At 48.0% G+C, this 14210-nt stretch overlaps 1 protein-coding gene across 2 annotated transcripts in view; it reads left to right on the top strand.

Annotated features, from left to right (window-relative positions):
* Positions 1-14210, top strand: part of GSK3B (glycogen synthase kinase 3 beta) — a 121906-nt gene that overhangs the window by 90065 nt on the left and 17631 nt on the right. Inside the window, exons 9-10 of one of the 2 annotated variants that reach the window (XM_060236806.1) lie at positions 9019-9057; positions 13708-13894. In XM_060236806.1, the coding sequence (XP_060092789.1) occupies positions 9019-9057; positions 13708-13894 (226 nt within the window). The remainder of the gene's footprint in view (positions 1-9018; positions 9058-13707; positions 13895-14210) is intronic. The other variant, XM_060236807.1, reaches the window with a different exon arrangement.

Raw genomic sequence — 14210 nt, 5'->3', positions numbered from 1 at the left:
TGTAAGCTCTTGGAGGATTGGCTCCAGCAGGGGTGTGTGGCCTAATATGCAAAGGAGCCCCTGCTAGAATTCTATCCCTGGACCCTGTACTAAGAGCCCTGTAAGCTCTTGGAGGATTGGCTACATCAGGGGGTGTGGCCTAATATGCAAAGGAGCTGCTGCTAGAATTCCATCCCCGTTAAGCACGATGGAGCAGGAGTGGCTACCAGTTGGCGATCCATCCCAAATTGCCCTTCCTTCTTGCTACTGTCATCACCCACATGCAGCACCACTAGGGAGTTTAAAAAAAAATGTTTATAATCCTCTGCCAAAGAATATCTCCAGGCCAGTTATCTTCAGTAACTTGCCTGCTTCTTTTTTTTGTTATCAGTCAAGGCAGCTGAGCAGGGAGTGAGGTTACAGTTCTCACGCTGTTGGATTTTACCAATGTCCTGGATGCCGTCAGTGCAGGGTGCAGAACGGAAGCTTGTTGCGGTGGTCCCAGTTGATTCTCTGGCATCTGTCAGGTGGCATGTGGCTGCATTTCTAGGCTTTGTCTGTGGCTTTTGATAGTGTCAACCCTCAAATATTTGTGGGTTGTTGGTGGAGAGACACCGCGTTCCAGTGGCTCAGTTCATACCTGTCCGAACGACACTGTGAGTAGTGTTTAGTGGCTTCTGCTGTAACCTCCAGTATTTAACTTGTGGAGTCCTGCAAGGCTCTCTTTTATCCCCAATTCTCATTAATATCTAGATATTTATAATGCTGCTGGGAGAGGGATCATCAGAAAAACATGGGATGGTGATTTCATCAACGTGCTGACATTACCCATCTCTGATGAGCTACCTGCGTTGGGTTCCTTGAGCATTGTTCTGCTGAATTCAGATTCACCATTTATGGCTGTTGGGTCCAGGTGAATTCAAGAACAAGGATATTCTTGTCATTGATGGAATTAAGAACATAAGAGAAGCCCTGTTGGATCAGGCCAATGGCCCATCCAGTCCAACACTCTGTGTCACAGAAGAACATAAGAGAAGCCCTGTTGGATCAGGCCAGTGGCCCATCCAGTCCAACACTCTGTGTCACAGAAGAACATAAGAGAAGCCATGTTGGATCAGGCCAATGGCCCATCCAGTCCAACACTCTGTGTCACAGAAGAACATAAGAGAAGCCATGTTGGATCAGGCCAATGGCCCATCCAGTCCAACACTCTGTATCACAGAAAAACATAAGAGAAGCCCTGTTGGATCAGGCCAGTGGCCCATCCAGTCCAACACTCTGTGTCACAGAAGAACATAAGAGAAGCCCTGTTGGATCAGGCCAGTGGCCCATCCAGTCCAACACTCTGTGTCACAGAAGAACATAAGAGAAGCCATGTTGGATCAGGCCAATGGCCCATCCAGTCCAACACTCTGTGTCACAGAAGAACATAAGAGAAGCCATGTTGGATCAGGCCAGTGGCCCATCCAGTCCAACACTCTGTGTCACAGAAGAACATAAGAGAAGCCATGTTGGATCAGGCCAATGGCCCATCCAATCCAACACTCTGTGTCACACAGTGGCCAAAAATCCCAGGTGCCATCAGGAGGTCCATCAGTGGGGCCAGGACACTAGAAGCCCTCCCACTCTTTACACCCCCCCCAAGCACCAAGAATACAGAGCATCACTGCCGCAGAGAGCTCTGTCAATATGCTGTGGCTAACAGCCACTGATGGACCTCTGCTCCATATGTTTATTCAGTTGCAGAAAAGCTTCTGAGATCTCCGGTGGCAGCCATGGCCAGGGTTGCTTTTCTGGTTCACTGGCAATTCCTCATCCTCTCTAATCAAAATCTCATAACGGCTATCCACATATAAGTAACCTTCTCATCTGACTAATCCAACACCTACTATGTGAGACTGTTCTTCAAGATAGTTTGGAAAGTTCAGCTACTGCAAGATGCCACGGCTTGCCTGTGGACAAGTGTGGGCAGCAGAGGACGCACAGCACCGCTCGTAAGGGACTACCTCCACTGGCCGCTTCTCCTCCAGGCCCAATTCAGGGTGCTACAGTTTTACCTTTAAAGCTTCAAGCATGCCAGCTGCTGTTTATCTAGCTTTCGGATCACCAGATGAGCCCTTGTACAACGTTCCTTCTTCTGCTGTTGGTTAAGGGTTCTTTCACAGCAAGAATTATAATAGGCCTCCTTTGTTGTCCTCCAATGGTCCTTTTGGTGGGGTTGCAAACACAGAAGAAGACAAACAGGATGCAGGATGACCTTGACAGGCTGGAAAACTGGACTAAAATCAATAAAATGAATTTTAACAGGGAGAAATGTAAAGTTCTGCATTTAGGTAGGAAAAATCCAATGCATGGTTATAGGTTGGGGAGATTTGTCTTAGCAGTAGTCTGTGCGAAAAGGATCTAGGGGTTTTAGTGGAACATATGCTGAACATGAGTCAACAGTGTGATGCGGTGGCTAGAAAGGCAAATGCAGTTTTGGGTTGTATCAACAGAAGTCTAGTGTTCAGATCACGTGATGTGATGGTATCGCTTTACTCTGCTCTGGTAAGACCTCACCTGGAGTATTGTGTTCAGTTTTGGGCACCACATTTTAAGAAGGATATAGACAAACTGGAACGGGTCCAGAGGAGGGCGACGAAGATGGTGAGGGGTCTGGAGGCCAAGTCCTATGAAGAAAGGTTGAAGGAGCTGGGGATGTTTAGCCTAGAGAGGAGGTGGCTGAGAGGTGATATGATCACCATCCTCAAGTACTTGAAGGGCTGTCATCTAGAGGATGGTGTGGAATTGTTTTCTGTGACCAGAAGGTCAGACCAGAACCAATGGGTTGAAATTAAATCAAAAGAGTTTCCAGCTCAACATGAGGAAGAACTTCCTGACCGTTACAACGATTGCTCAGTGGAACAGGCTACCTCAGGAGGTGGTGGGCTCTCCTTCCTTGGAGGTTTTTCAACAGAGACTAGATGGCCATTTGACAGCAATGAGAATCCTGTGAATTTAGGGGGAGGGGTTTGTGAGTTTCCTGCATTGTGCAGGGGGTTGGACTAGATGACCCTAGAGGTCCCTTCCAACTCCATGCCCTCATAGTGATTCAAACGTCCTTCAGACTGGAATCATGTATGGCTGCTAGCAATAACATTTTGAGACTCCCTGCATTGAGATCTATGCCGCAAGTTGGTTGCGCTTGTTTCGCTGCCAGGTTAAAACTTTTATTTCCAAAGACTTTTCAAACAGTTCTGTTGGCCAGCTAGGTTGTATTGTTGATGGCAAGTTTACAGCTGTGAAATTTTAAATGTGGTTGGTTTATTAAAGGGTGTGTTTTCCCCTTGTTCTGATGTTGCACTGTCGCGTTGTGCATTGCTTCAGGCATTTTATGTAGCATCGGCTTAAATGCACTTTTAGGTAATAAGTGAACTATGAGAAGAGCATTCTGTGAACCGAGCACAGGTTCCTCCTTCGTCTCGTAGACTGAGGACAGTGTTTGACCCAATTTGCATCCAAGAAAGAGAGGAGAAGATTATCCTGCCTCAGGAAGTTTAGCCCACAATGAGGCTTCTGCATTCCGTGCACCTTTAAGATCAGGGGTCCTCAAACTTTTTAAATAGGGGGCCAGTTCACTGTCCCTCAGACTGTTGGAGGGCCGAACTGCCGTTACTGTACGAGGCCGCGGGCCGTCAGTTCTCCGTCTTCTGCATCTCTCTCCCTTCCCCACACCACACACCCCGGCCTGGGAACTCACCTCACCTCGGTATCACCTCACACTCTGTCTCCGCCGCCTCAGCCCAGTGCCGGAAGTGTGCGTTGCTAACGCGAGTTTAGGTCGAACGTCACTTCCGGTCTGATTTTGCCATAACCCGGCGGGCCGCATAAACGTCCTCAGTGGGCCGCATCTGGCCCGCGGGCCGTAGTTTGAGGACCCCTGTCTAAGATGCTCTGAGCTCGTCCATTCAAAATGCTTTTGGGCGGCTGCTTACCCCTTTCAGAGGCAGGCTGCAAGGAAAGCTCACCTGCTGGAGAAGGTCTTGCAAGAAACCAAACCATTGCTGTTCAGGTGGCCCAGATATCCTCAGTAAAAGCTCGGCCAAGGATTCAGGCTACCATAAGCCCTGGTCTCTAGGGACCCAGAGAGCCTACTGGGAAATGCTGAGCACAAGAAAAGTAGCCCCAGCTGAGAGGATGAGAATAACACACACTTGTTGGAGCTTTGGTCTTCTATCCACTCAGTGTTAGACCTGTTCCTGCCATGATAGCTGGGTAATGCCTGCTGGTCCAAGGAGACGGTAGCGCAGCAAAGATAAGGAAAAGAAAAAGCTGCTTTGCCAAGTGGGCTGAAGTACACTCTCGCTGATGTTTGACGTGAAAGCACTTTCATAGTTCCTTGGGCACGTGGTAGACGTTTCCTCTCACAGCCTGGTACAGAAACCATGCGCCGCTTGAACAGAGCCAGAGACATTTTTACTGCTGCCACTTGCATCCTGTAGAGCACAGCCGCTTGGACCTTAAGGGCTGTGGGGATGGAAGAATCCTGGGTGCTCCCAAACATGCTGCAGCTGTGCACTGGATTTGGAATGGCTCAGCTGTCCCCCCCCCCCATGGAGACAGAGATGCAACTACTGGCAAGTCCTGACACGCAGAAGCCCAGTCTTCTCTGTGTTCGGTTCATTTTCACCTATCAGCCCAGTAGTTACATTAATCACCGAATTGAAGGGCACTCCCTGGGCAGTGCTTGTGCAGTGCCAGAGCGGAGCTTTCGGCTGGAATCTCGAAGCTCCTGGATTTTCTCTGGAAGAAAGCTCAGACGCTTTGAGACGGCAAGCAGGATGGCTGTGTAGAATGTTCTCCATAACCCCTTCAAGCCTACTTGGTTTGTCGCATCAGAAGACATCGTCTTCCGAGTTCTGTTCTTGTCAGCAGTGACCTTTTGGCCCAAAAAGGTTTGAAGCTGGAGGTTTTGGCGACGAGGAAGGAGCACTGTGTCTTTTGCATGGAGGGTGGTGTGAAAGATAAGTCTCTAATTTATGTGTAGAGGATTCCATTCTCCATTTTTCACAGACCTTCAACTCTTTTGGGGTTGGGATTCACATCTAAGTGTGGACCCTGAGGTGGTACACGCATGTACGTAATTGCTTCTGTGACTGCATACTGAGTAGCTGCACAGAATGGGGAACGTGAACACAGGTGTTATACAATCAAGTGCATCTTGGGAGGGATGGTGGCTCAGTGGTAGAGCATCTGCTTGGTAAGCAGAAGGTCCCAGGTTCAATCCCCGGCATCTCCAGCTAAAAAGGGTCCAGGCAAGTAGGCGTGAAAAACCTCAGCTTGAGACCTTGGAGAGCCGCTGCCAGTCTGAGTAGACAAGACTGACTTTGATGGACCGAGGCTCTGATTCAGTAGAAGGCAGCTTCATATGTTCATATGTCTAAGGGGAGGGATGGTGACTCAGTGGTAGAGCATCTGCTTGATAAGCAGAAGGTCCCAGGTTCAATCCCTGGCATCTCCAACTCAAAAGGGTCCAGGCAAGTAGGCGTGAAAGACCTCAGCTTGAGACCCTGGAGAGACACTGCCCGTCTGAGTAGACAATACTGACTTTGATGGACCCAGGGTCTGATTCAGTAGAAGGCAGCTCCATATGTTCATATGTTCTAGCTCCACCCCCAAGCCCCTTTGTAAATAATCATTTGAAATGCACGCTTCCCCTTTCATACCTTTTATCTATAATTTCCAGCATCCCTTTCCAAAGCATTTGTTATTACGGCTTACCCTAGAGCTACTTTATTCATAGAGAGGGCTCAGTGGGCCTTCCTTGGGAATAAATGTGCACAGTATTGTCCCCTCCTAGGGCCGGCCATGCCACTAGGCAAACTAGGGGATTGTCTAGGGCGCTGGCCTTCTGGGGACGTGCCAAATTGTGGGACTTCCATGTGACTCAGTGACGTTATCAGTGTGGGAGTGGGAGCACCAGAAGTTAGCTTTGCCTTGGCACCATGCGGTAGAGGCCCAGCCCTGTGCACTCCTAGAGATAAAGCTTTGCCCATTGTCAGTTCTGAAGGCGTTCGTGATGAGCCGCTTGGAAAAAGAGTGGGATGAAAATGTAATAAAACCACGCCTGCGGCTCTTTGAACTGTCTGAGCTCAGTGGTTTGATTCAAGAGAACGGACAGTACAGATTTTACCGCAAGTTAAGAGGCGATGGCGCTTTGGTTCATCTCTTTCCTTGGAAACCCTGTGAGGTGGCCATAAGTCAGCTGTGACTTGACGGGACTTTCCACCACCAAAAGGAAATAATCAGTCTTGGGCGGTATCCTGCTTTAGGCTGGAAGAAGTCTTTCCAGCCTAAGGAGCTTTCCGGCAACGGAAAAACCACATAAGATGAAGACAGACTGTTTCAGGCCTTGCTTAGTAGAGATGCACCCTTCTCTTGTTCTTTCGTCGTTACTTCAACTCTTAGGATCAGCGTTGGACAAAGGGATATGTTTTCTTATATTCTGATTACTTCACTGTGGCGCTGAAAAAGTCATTTCGGTTCTTCAGATGTCACTGTGTGTCCGTTCCATACAACCATTGTTAACCGTATTTTGTTACTTTCACTCAGTCTTGAATATGTTACTTCAAAGTAAGTCCCATAGATATCTGTTGGGAAACCTGGTCTAGTCAGATTTGAACTGCTGGTGGGTATGATTTTGGGCAAATCCCCTGCCCAAATAGGAACGGGCTTGGGTAAAACAACCTATTTTCAAGAGGACTCATTGAGTATCAACAACTTGGTTTTTCTTGATCCCGTTTTGAACTGGGCCTTGGTACACTAACAGTGATGTCAGTAAGAGTGCCGTAGAGCCCAGTGGCCTCTCTAATTGCCCCCCTTGTTCCCCAGACTTTTGACAAGTGAGGAGTACTCATGGCCAAAGTGAGATGGTGGAAGCATACACGCTTCCTGGCCTTGATGGGTCGATGATGGGAGAGCTAGTATCCTTCACAAGGGATCAAACCTGTTTCAAACCAGCCGTAACGTCTGGGGTATTTGTCCTCAGAGAGTGGTGTTGGAGCGCGCTGAACTGGGCGGCGCAGTCTAGTCCGATCTCATAAGCTAAACAGGGTCAGCCCTGGTTAGTACCGATATGGGAGACCACCAAGAAGGTCCAGACTTGCTACTCAAAGGCAGGCAACGGCAAGCCGACCTCTGAACACCCCTTGCCTTGAAAACCCCCATGGCAGTCGCCATACCACAGCGGAGGCTTGACCGCACTTTACAAACACATGTGGTGTTGGAAGTACAGAAATTCTGTTGTTCAGGCCCTCCCTCCCCCCATGGCACTCTCATTAGCGCTCCTTTGGATTCTCCCCTCCCCAGGGAATGAATAAAATTAGGATGCCTAATGTCATCAATACGTGATCTTGGATCGTAGGGCAGTCGCACTGCAAGCCAGAGCCTAACGGTGGTTATGTGAGAAATTTTTCGTGGCTTCGTTGTCACACAGGCAGAGTCGTAACCTGACATGTGTATTTTCCAGGGGCCCCTGCCGTTTCAGAACAAAATTGTGTGAACTAAACTGAACAAATCAGCTATGCTTTGTCATGATGAGGTACACTTGCAAATAAATGGCAAACACACTAAAACTTTTTTTTTTTGGTCAAAAGTTCCTGTCAGTGCTCACTTCCCTTTTCGTAGGTTTGTTTTTCTCCTTGTGGCTTTCCTGTGCATTTTACCTGGCCGTTATTTAGTCTGCATACTAAAGGTTAGTCTGCCCACCTGCATTCTCTTTTCGTGCTCTTTGCTTTTCTTTTCCTTTGCTAAGAAATCTTTCGGACTGTAACAGATTTCACTGCGACGGGCCGGCTTTTAAACCGAGCGCTAAATTTTAGTCCGCAGACTAAACAATAATCCGCGGATTATTTACCAAAGCAATTCCCTCACTGAAAACTACATTTTAAGTATAGCAAACTGTTTTTCCTCAAAACATGACAGTGTGGGCCGTTCACAGCTAACAGTGGGCTCTTCCAGGCGTCTTTTCCCACCCAAGCACGATAGAGCGCTTGAAAACCACCCTTGGCTTTTGAGGCGACCCATTGTGCTTCAGTGTTGGCAAACGCATTATTGACCTGTAACTGTGACCTGTCCCTTGCTCTTAATGTTTCATGTTGTATGCTTTTGTGTAGTTCTTGGTGGGTGAATAAGACAGCAGAACAGGTTACTGTTAGTCAACGATGCGGCTTTTTTGTTTCATTATCAGTGTGCTCTTAGGGGAGAGACAAGGAATACCCTCCGCCTCTAATGGATGTGAGGGCATAAGGAAGACAGCTTCAATAAAGAAAGAAACTTAAGACCTTTCCAGCACTTCCGAAGTGTCATGTCCAGTTCCTGAAGCATCCTAGTGAAATATCGGCCAAAAAGACCCTTAAAAAACATGCTAAGAATCCATTGGCGGGGAAGTCAATCCAAAATGAAGAATAATCCGCGGCGGCCTGGCACGCACATAGTTTATCCAAATTTTAAACTGACATTTTAGGAACGAAGTGTAAAGCGTCGTATCGATTCCGTGTGGTTTGTTTTTTTTAAAAAAAAAAAAAAACCCTGCATTTTTCGCTTTGTGCCTTTGGGACAAATGAAGAGAGAGAAAAGTGTGTGTAGCTTGCGCATGCGAACCAATTCTCGCATTCTTCCTTGAGTCTCTGGACATTCTGTCTCCAAGGCAGGGAGCAGGAAGTTTCCTCTTTGAAAATTCAGTATAATTTTACCGCTACGTAAGACTTTCCGTTTCACCTTTTCATTACCTCTTAAAGTAAAATCGCTGGCATTGGAACATGCACTTAAAATAGAATGTTTCTGTACTATGCCTCACCCGTGCAAAAATCAGATTTTTTTTTTGACGTTGGACTTGCTTCTTAATGGAGACTGTTTGAAGGGTGCTGATTGTATTGAACATTTTAATATTTCCCCATCACCATGGATTTCTTATAATATTGGATATATTTTTCCTTGCTGGACTATTCTTTTGGATTGACTCCCCCTGTTTGGATTATTTCACTGCATTATCATCTTTAGGACTCGTCAGGAACAGGACATTTCACCTCAGGAGTCCGGGTATGTACATGAATATTTTTTTAAATATCCTCAGGTTTATTGTTGGAGGAGGAGCGGCCAAAGTGGGAGTAGGAAGGCGGACCCCGAGCGACCCTTACCTGAGGTGTCTATCAGATTATTATCGTTTTCTGGAGTGAGAATGTAGAGATAACCCAGGGGGCAGTTCCAGCTTTCGTTTTCAGTAGCTAGTTTTATGGGGGACGGGAATAGTATTTTTTGTTTTCTGGTGGTGTTCATGTCAATAATGCTGTTAATTGCTTGTGTGTTATTTATTTAAGCATTTCTGTCCCAGCTTTGCTCTTGGTTCAAGGCGGCTTACAACAGTAATTAAAACCACCTGAGCTAAAACCAAAGATAAAAGAGCAGCCCCCCCCCACACAACTAGAGTTGCCGCGTCCAAGAAGTATCTGGGGACTTCGAGGGCGGAGCCAGGAGCAAGGGTGTGACAAGCATAATTGAACTCCAAAGGGAGTTCTGGCCATCACATTTAAAGGGACAGCACACTTTTTAAATGCCTTCTCGCCATTGCCGATAATGAAGGATAAGGGCACTTTCTTTGGGGGCTCATAGAATTGGTCCAATCCTTTTGAAACTTGGAGGGTGTTTTGAGGAGAGTCATTGGATGCTGTGCTGCAAATTTGGTGCATCTACGTCAAAGAACAGGCCCCCCCCCCCCAGCCACAGATAACTGCAGAGCAATCCTCCATTATACCCTGTGGGAATCAGTCTCCATAGGGAATAATGGAGTGCCTAGACGACATGGCCCTCCCCCCCCAGCTGACCCTGAAGTGCAGAGAGGGCCTCCAAAAGGGGGGGATCCCTTGCCCCCACCTGGGGATTGGCAACCCCCCCCTGTAATCATTCAAATACCCTCAAAAGCTCTGGTAAACAGGTAGGCCTTGCAGCTCTTCCTGAAGACAATCTCCAAGAAGAGAGGTCTTCAGGGAGCCCACCGCACACAGCCGGAGCCACCACAAAAAAGGCCCGGTTCTGGTTGATGTCAGCTGGGCCACCCTCAGTGGTGGGTAGCCAAGAGATGGCTGCCTGCGAACTGTAGATGGGGGCACGGGCACACATGGAAGGAGGCGGTCCTTTAGATAACCGCTTATGTTATTCATTGTCCACTTTTCTCACCGAGACTCGAGGCGGACCACACAGTGCAAGTCAACGGAGTCCAGTGGCATCCAGTGGAGTGACCCATTCCAAGCCCTGGTCTTCACAAGGGCCTGAGCTAGTGGGAATCAAAGCAGCGGTGCATTATGATGCACATGACGTGTGAAGGGCCGCTTACTCACGGAAGAGGGGGAGGTTGCGCCAACTCCCGAGTGCCACAGGAATGCGACATTTCCCACCTTTTAATGCAAAGACAGTAATGGAGAGAAATGCAAACAAGCCGTTGTTGTTTTAAATGCCCTCTGTGCATGTCAAAGCATGACTGTACTTCCCTCCTTTTACCCCTGAGGTTGTATTTCGGGATGGGTGATTCAATCCCGTTTAAACACTTGGCCAATACGGGGAGGTGTTGATTATAAGACAGAGGTGGCCAACGGTAGCTCTCCAGATGTTTTTTTTGCCTACAACTCCCATCAGCCCCAGCCAGCATGGCCAATGGCTGGGGCTGATGGGAGTTGTAGGCAAAAACATCTGGAGAGCTACCATTGGCCACCCCAGTTATAAGGTATATTTGTGAAGATGTGCATGAGGAGGTCCCAGTACTCCAGTTGAATGAGTGTCAGCAAAAAGATCTAAGGTTTTTTTTAAAAAAAAATGGCACCTAATTTTATTTACTTTGTTTAAAAAAAATGCCCCCACACCCGTGAAGCGAGAAATGACTTATTACATTTTTCTTCTGCGAGTTGGTTACCGCTGGCCAGTTAGATTGTGCTTTAAACAAAAGTGTGCATGCAGAATCTCTGCCGTTTTCTTATGCTGGAGGTGGCAAATTATTTATTTCTTGCCAGTGAGTGTTTGAAAGAGAAAGGGGAGGGGGCGGGGAGGACAAAAGAGCAAAGGAGGTAAACTGCTGCACTTCCCACCTTGTAGGTTGACCACTTTTCTTAAACTTGTTGAAGCGGCAGTTCTTTGTAGAGCTGCCCCATTGGCTTTAGCAGTGTTGCTCTTCTGAAGGAAAGCTTAACCAGCTGATCGTAACAAACAAAGCTTGAATGCAGTCACCCTCAAGACCAACGAGGTTTCATTCTGGGCACAAGCTTGCGTATAAACTTTTCAGATCTGGAGAAGTGTGCATGCACACAAAAGCTTATACCCAGAATTGGACTTTGTTGGTCTTGAAGGTACCACTGGGCTGAGTTCTGTCGCTTCAGACCAACACAGCTACCCACCTGAATCCACCTGATTACGTTAACACTCAGTCCCAGGGTGGAATCCTAGATCCATTCAGGGTCCTTTGTGTTTTCATAGGCTAAGACCCCAATCAGACCATATCCCGTTCAGTAGATCCTCGCATTTTTTCATGTGTTCTCTGACTCTTTGCCCAGATCCTTGCCCAGATCACTACAGGGTTTTTGTGGTGAAATAGTTTTATTTATTTATTTTTTTACCAAGAGACTTTTGTAACTCGTCTCGGCTTTATTTTAAAGCTTAAGTGCTTTCTGAGGGGAGAACAGGACAGCACACGACGTGTTAAGTATTCCCTTCTCCTCCTCTTGCCTGTTTGTTCCTTTCCTCTAAAATCTGCCCCCTCCCCCCAAACCACGATGTTCCCAGTGAATGTCTCGGTTTGCCAGGTGATGTGTAATTGAAGCGGTGGCTGTGCAGTAGAGCGTCACCACATCCTTTGTGCTGGGAGGAGGGAGGATTGCCTCCCCCCCCCCCACATACACACACCATGCCAAAGCAAAGTGAGCCAGAGAGGGTCTAGTTTCGTATCTGCCGTAAGAGGGGCTTGGGATTTCTTTCCAGCTGACTGTGGCATTGCTCGAGATCTCCCCTCCCCAGAGTTAGGCCCGCATTGGCTTCAGGTGCGTTTCCATAGTTCTTCTAACAGCAGCCCCAAAAGAAGACTGCAGATTTATACCCTTCACTCTGAATCAGAGACTCAAAGCGGCTTACAATCTCCTTTATCTTCTTCCCCCACTACAGACACCCTGTGAGGTGGGTGGGGCTGAGAGGGCTCTCACAGCAGCTGCCCTTTCAAGGACAGAGTCTCAGAGCGGCTCACAATCTCCTTTATCTCCCGCCCCCACAACAGACACCCTGTGAGGTGGGTGGGGCTGAGAGGGCTCTCACAGCAGCTGCCCTTTCAAGGACAGAGTCTCAGAGCGGCTCACAATCTCCTTTATCTCCCGCCCCCACAACAGACACCCTGTGAGGTGGGTGGGGCTCAGAGGGCTCTCACAGCAGCTGCCCTTTCAAGGACAGAGTCTCAGAGCGGCTCACAATCTCCTTTATCTCCCGCCCCCACAACAGACACCCTGTGAGGTGGGTGGGGCTGAGAGGGCTCTCACAGCAGCTGCCCTTTCAAGGACAACTCCTGCTAACTCAAGGCCGTTCTAGCAGCTGCAAGTGGAGGAATGGGGAATCAAACCTGGTTCTCCCAGATAAGAGCCTGCGCACTTAACCACTACACCAAACTGGTGTGTGCCAGATGGTCCTCTGCCCAAACCCTAGTGCTGACTGTCTATTTCCTTGAGCTTTTAGGGGGCCCCCAGCAGTTGTGGCTCCACTTTCTGTTGTATGAAATGAGGAGCCTTGGCGTAACTGAGCCGTAAGACCAGTGACCAGGAAATTCTCAAAATAGTTTCCATCCTGTGGAATTCTAATGTCTCCTTGTTAAAAAGGGCTTCGGTAGATTTGCAGCTGATTTGCATGTCGCATGCGTGCTGGCTTTTGTGCGTTGGGATTGACAGCGCCAAGGCTTGCAGTTTAACCTTTCCCACAGGCAGCATTCCGCATGCAACGGTGACCGAAAGGAGTTCTTAAGAACATGTCGGTGACCCACGTGTGGCTGTTCGATTGTGTGTAAGGGGGAGAGAAGGGAAAGCCAGAAGGTGTCGATGACAGAAGGATGCCTGAGAAGAGGGTAGCGATCAGAGGAACGTCATCTGAAAGCTGCTTGATTTATAATCTCTGGGGGAGTAAAGTAGCTGGCTCACTTCCTACCCTGTAATTGTACTCCCTAATGTCCAAAGTGCAAACGATTAAGTATTCGCTGTATATAATTAGAGGATTAACCAAAAGTGTGAGACTAGATCGACGTCACCTGGCCTGCCGAAATAATTCCCTCCCCAGGAGAACATCAGTTCCTTGCTTTTAAAAGAGGCAGGCCCGTAGTCATTTCTGTCTTTTCAGAAACCCCCCTCAGTTTCTTTTCTCCATCCTCTGGCCCATACGCACGGCAGTTTGCATACCTGTTTCATTTTGAACTGATTAGTCCCTCGCTTTCTAATTTATTTATTTTTTTCACTTATGTGGCTTTTTCCTGAGCTGTTTGCCGGCTTCACTGGAGTACCACATAAATTCTTTGCAATTAACTGTTTCAGCCTTAGAAAGTTGGTTAAGGTTTCATTCCTTGAAGGTTCATTAAAACAAACAAACAGCAAGTCCAGTTTCCACCCAGAATTTCACTGGTCATTCTGCTTGACGACAGCACCCGCCAGCTGTTAATAGGCTGCCTCTCTTCCACCGCAGGTCTTCCGGCCCCGCACTCCACCAGAAGCAATAGCGCTTTGTAGCCGCCTGCTTGAATATACTCCCACTGCGCGTCTGACCCCACTGGAAGCGTGTGCGCACTCCTTCTTCGATGAATTACGGGACCCAAACATCAAACTACCGAGTGGGCGAGAGAAACCTGCGCTCTTTAACTTCACTACTCAAGGTAAGCCCGGGCATTGTGAATGAAGATGGTGTTCCGGATGTTTTTGCTGCCAGAAACGTGTATGAGAGTTGTGTAGTGAAGCCAGGAAGAATAAATTAGGAAGAACTTCCTAAGAACTTCCTGACCCTTAGCACGGTTCCTCAGTGGAACAGGCCTCCTCGGGAGGTGGTGGGTTCTCCTTCCTTGGAGGTTTTCAAACAGAGGCCATCGGACAGCAATGAAGATCCTGTGAATTTAGGGGGAGATGTTTGTGAGTTTCCTGCATTGTGCAGGAGTTTGGACTAGATGACCCTGGAAATCCCTTCCAACTCTAGGA

Source organism: Heteronotia binoei, chromosome 4, assembly GCF_032191835.1.
Source record: "Heteronotia binoei isolate CCM8104 ecotype False Entrance Well chromosome 4, APGP_CSIRO_Hbin_v1, whole genome shotgun sequence".
NCBI lineage: Eukaryota > Metazoa > Chordata > Lepidosauria > Squamata > Gekkonidae > Heteronotia > Heteronotia binoei.
The sequence above is the reverse complement of the archived record's forward strand: the minus strand, read 5'-3'. Positions and strand labels throughout refer to the sequence as shown.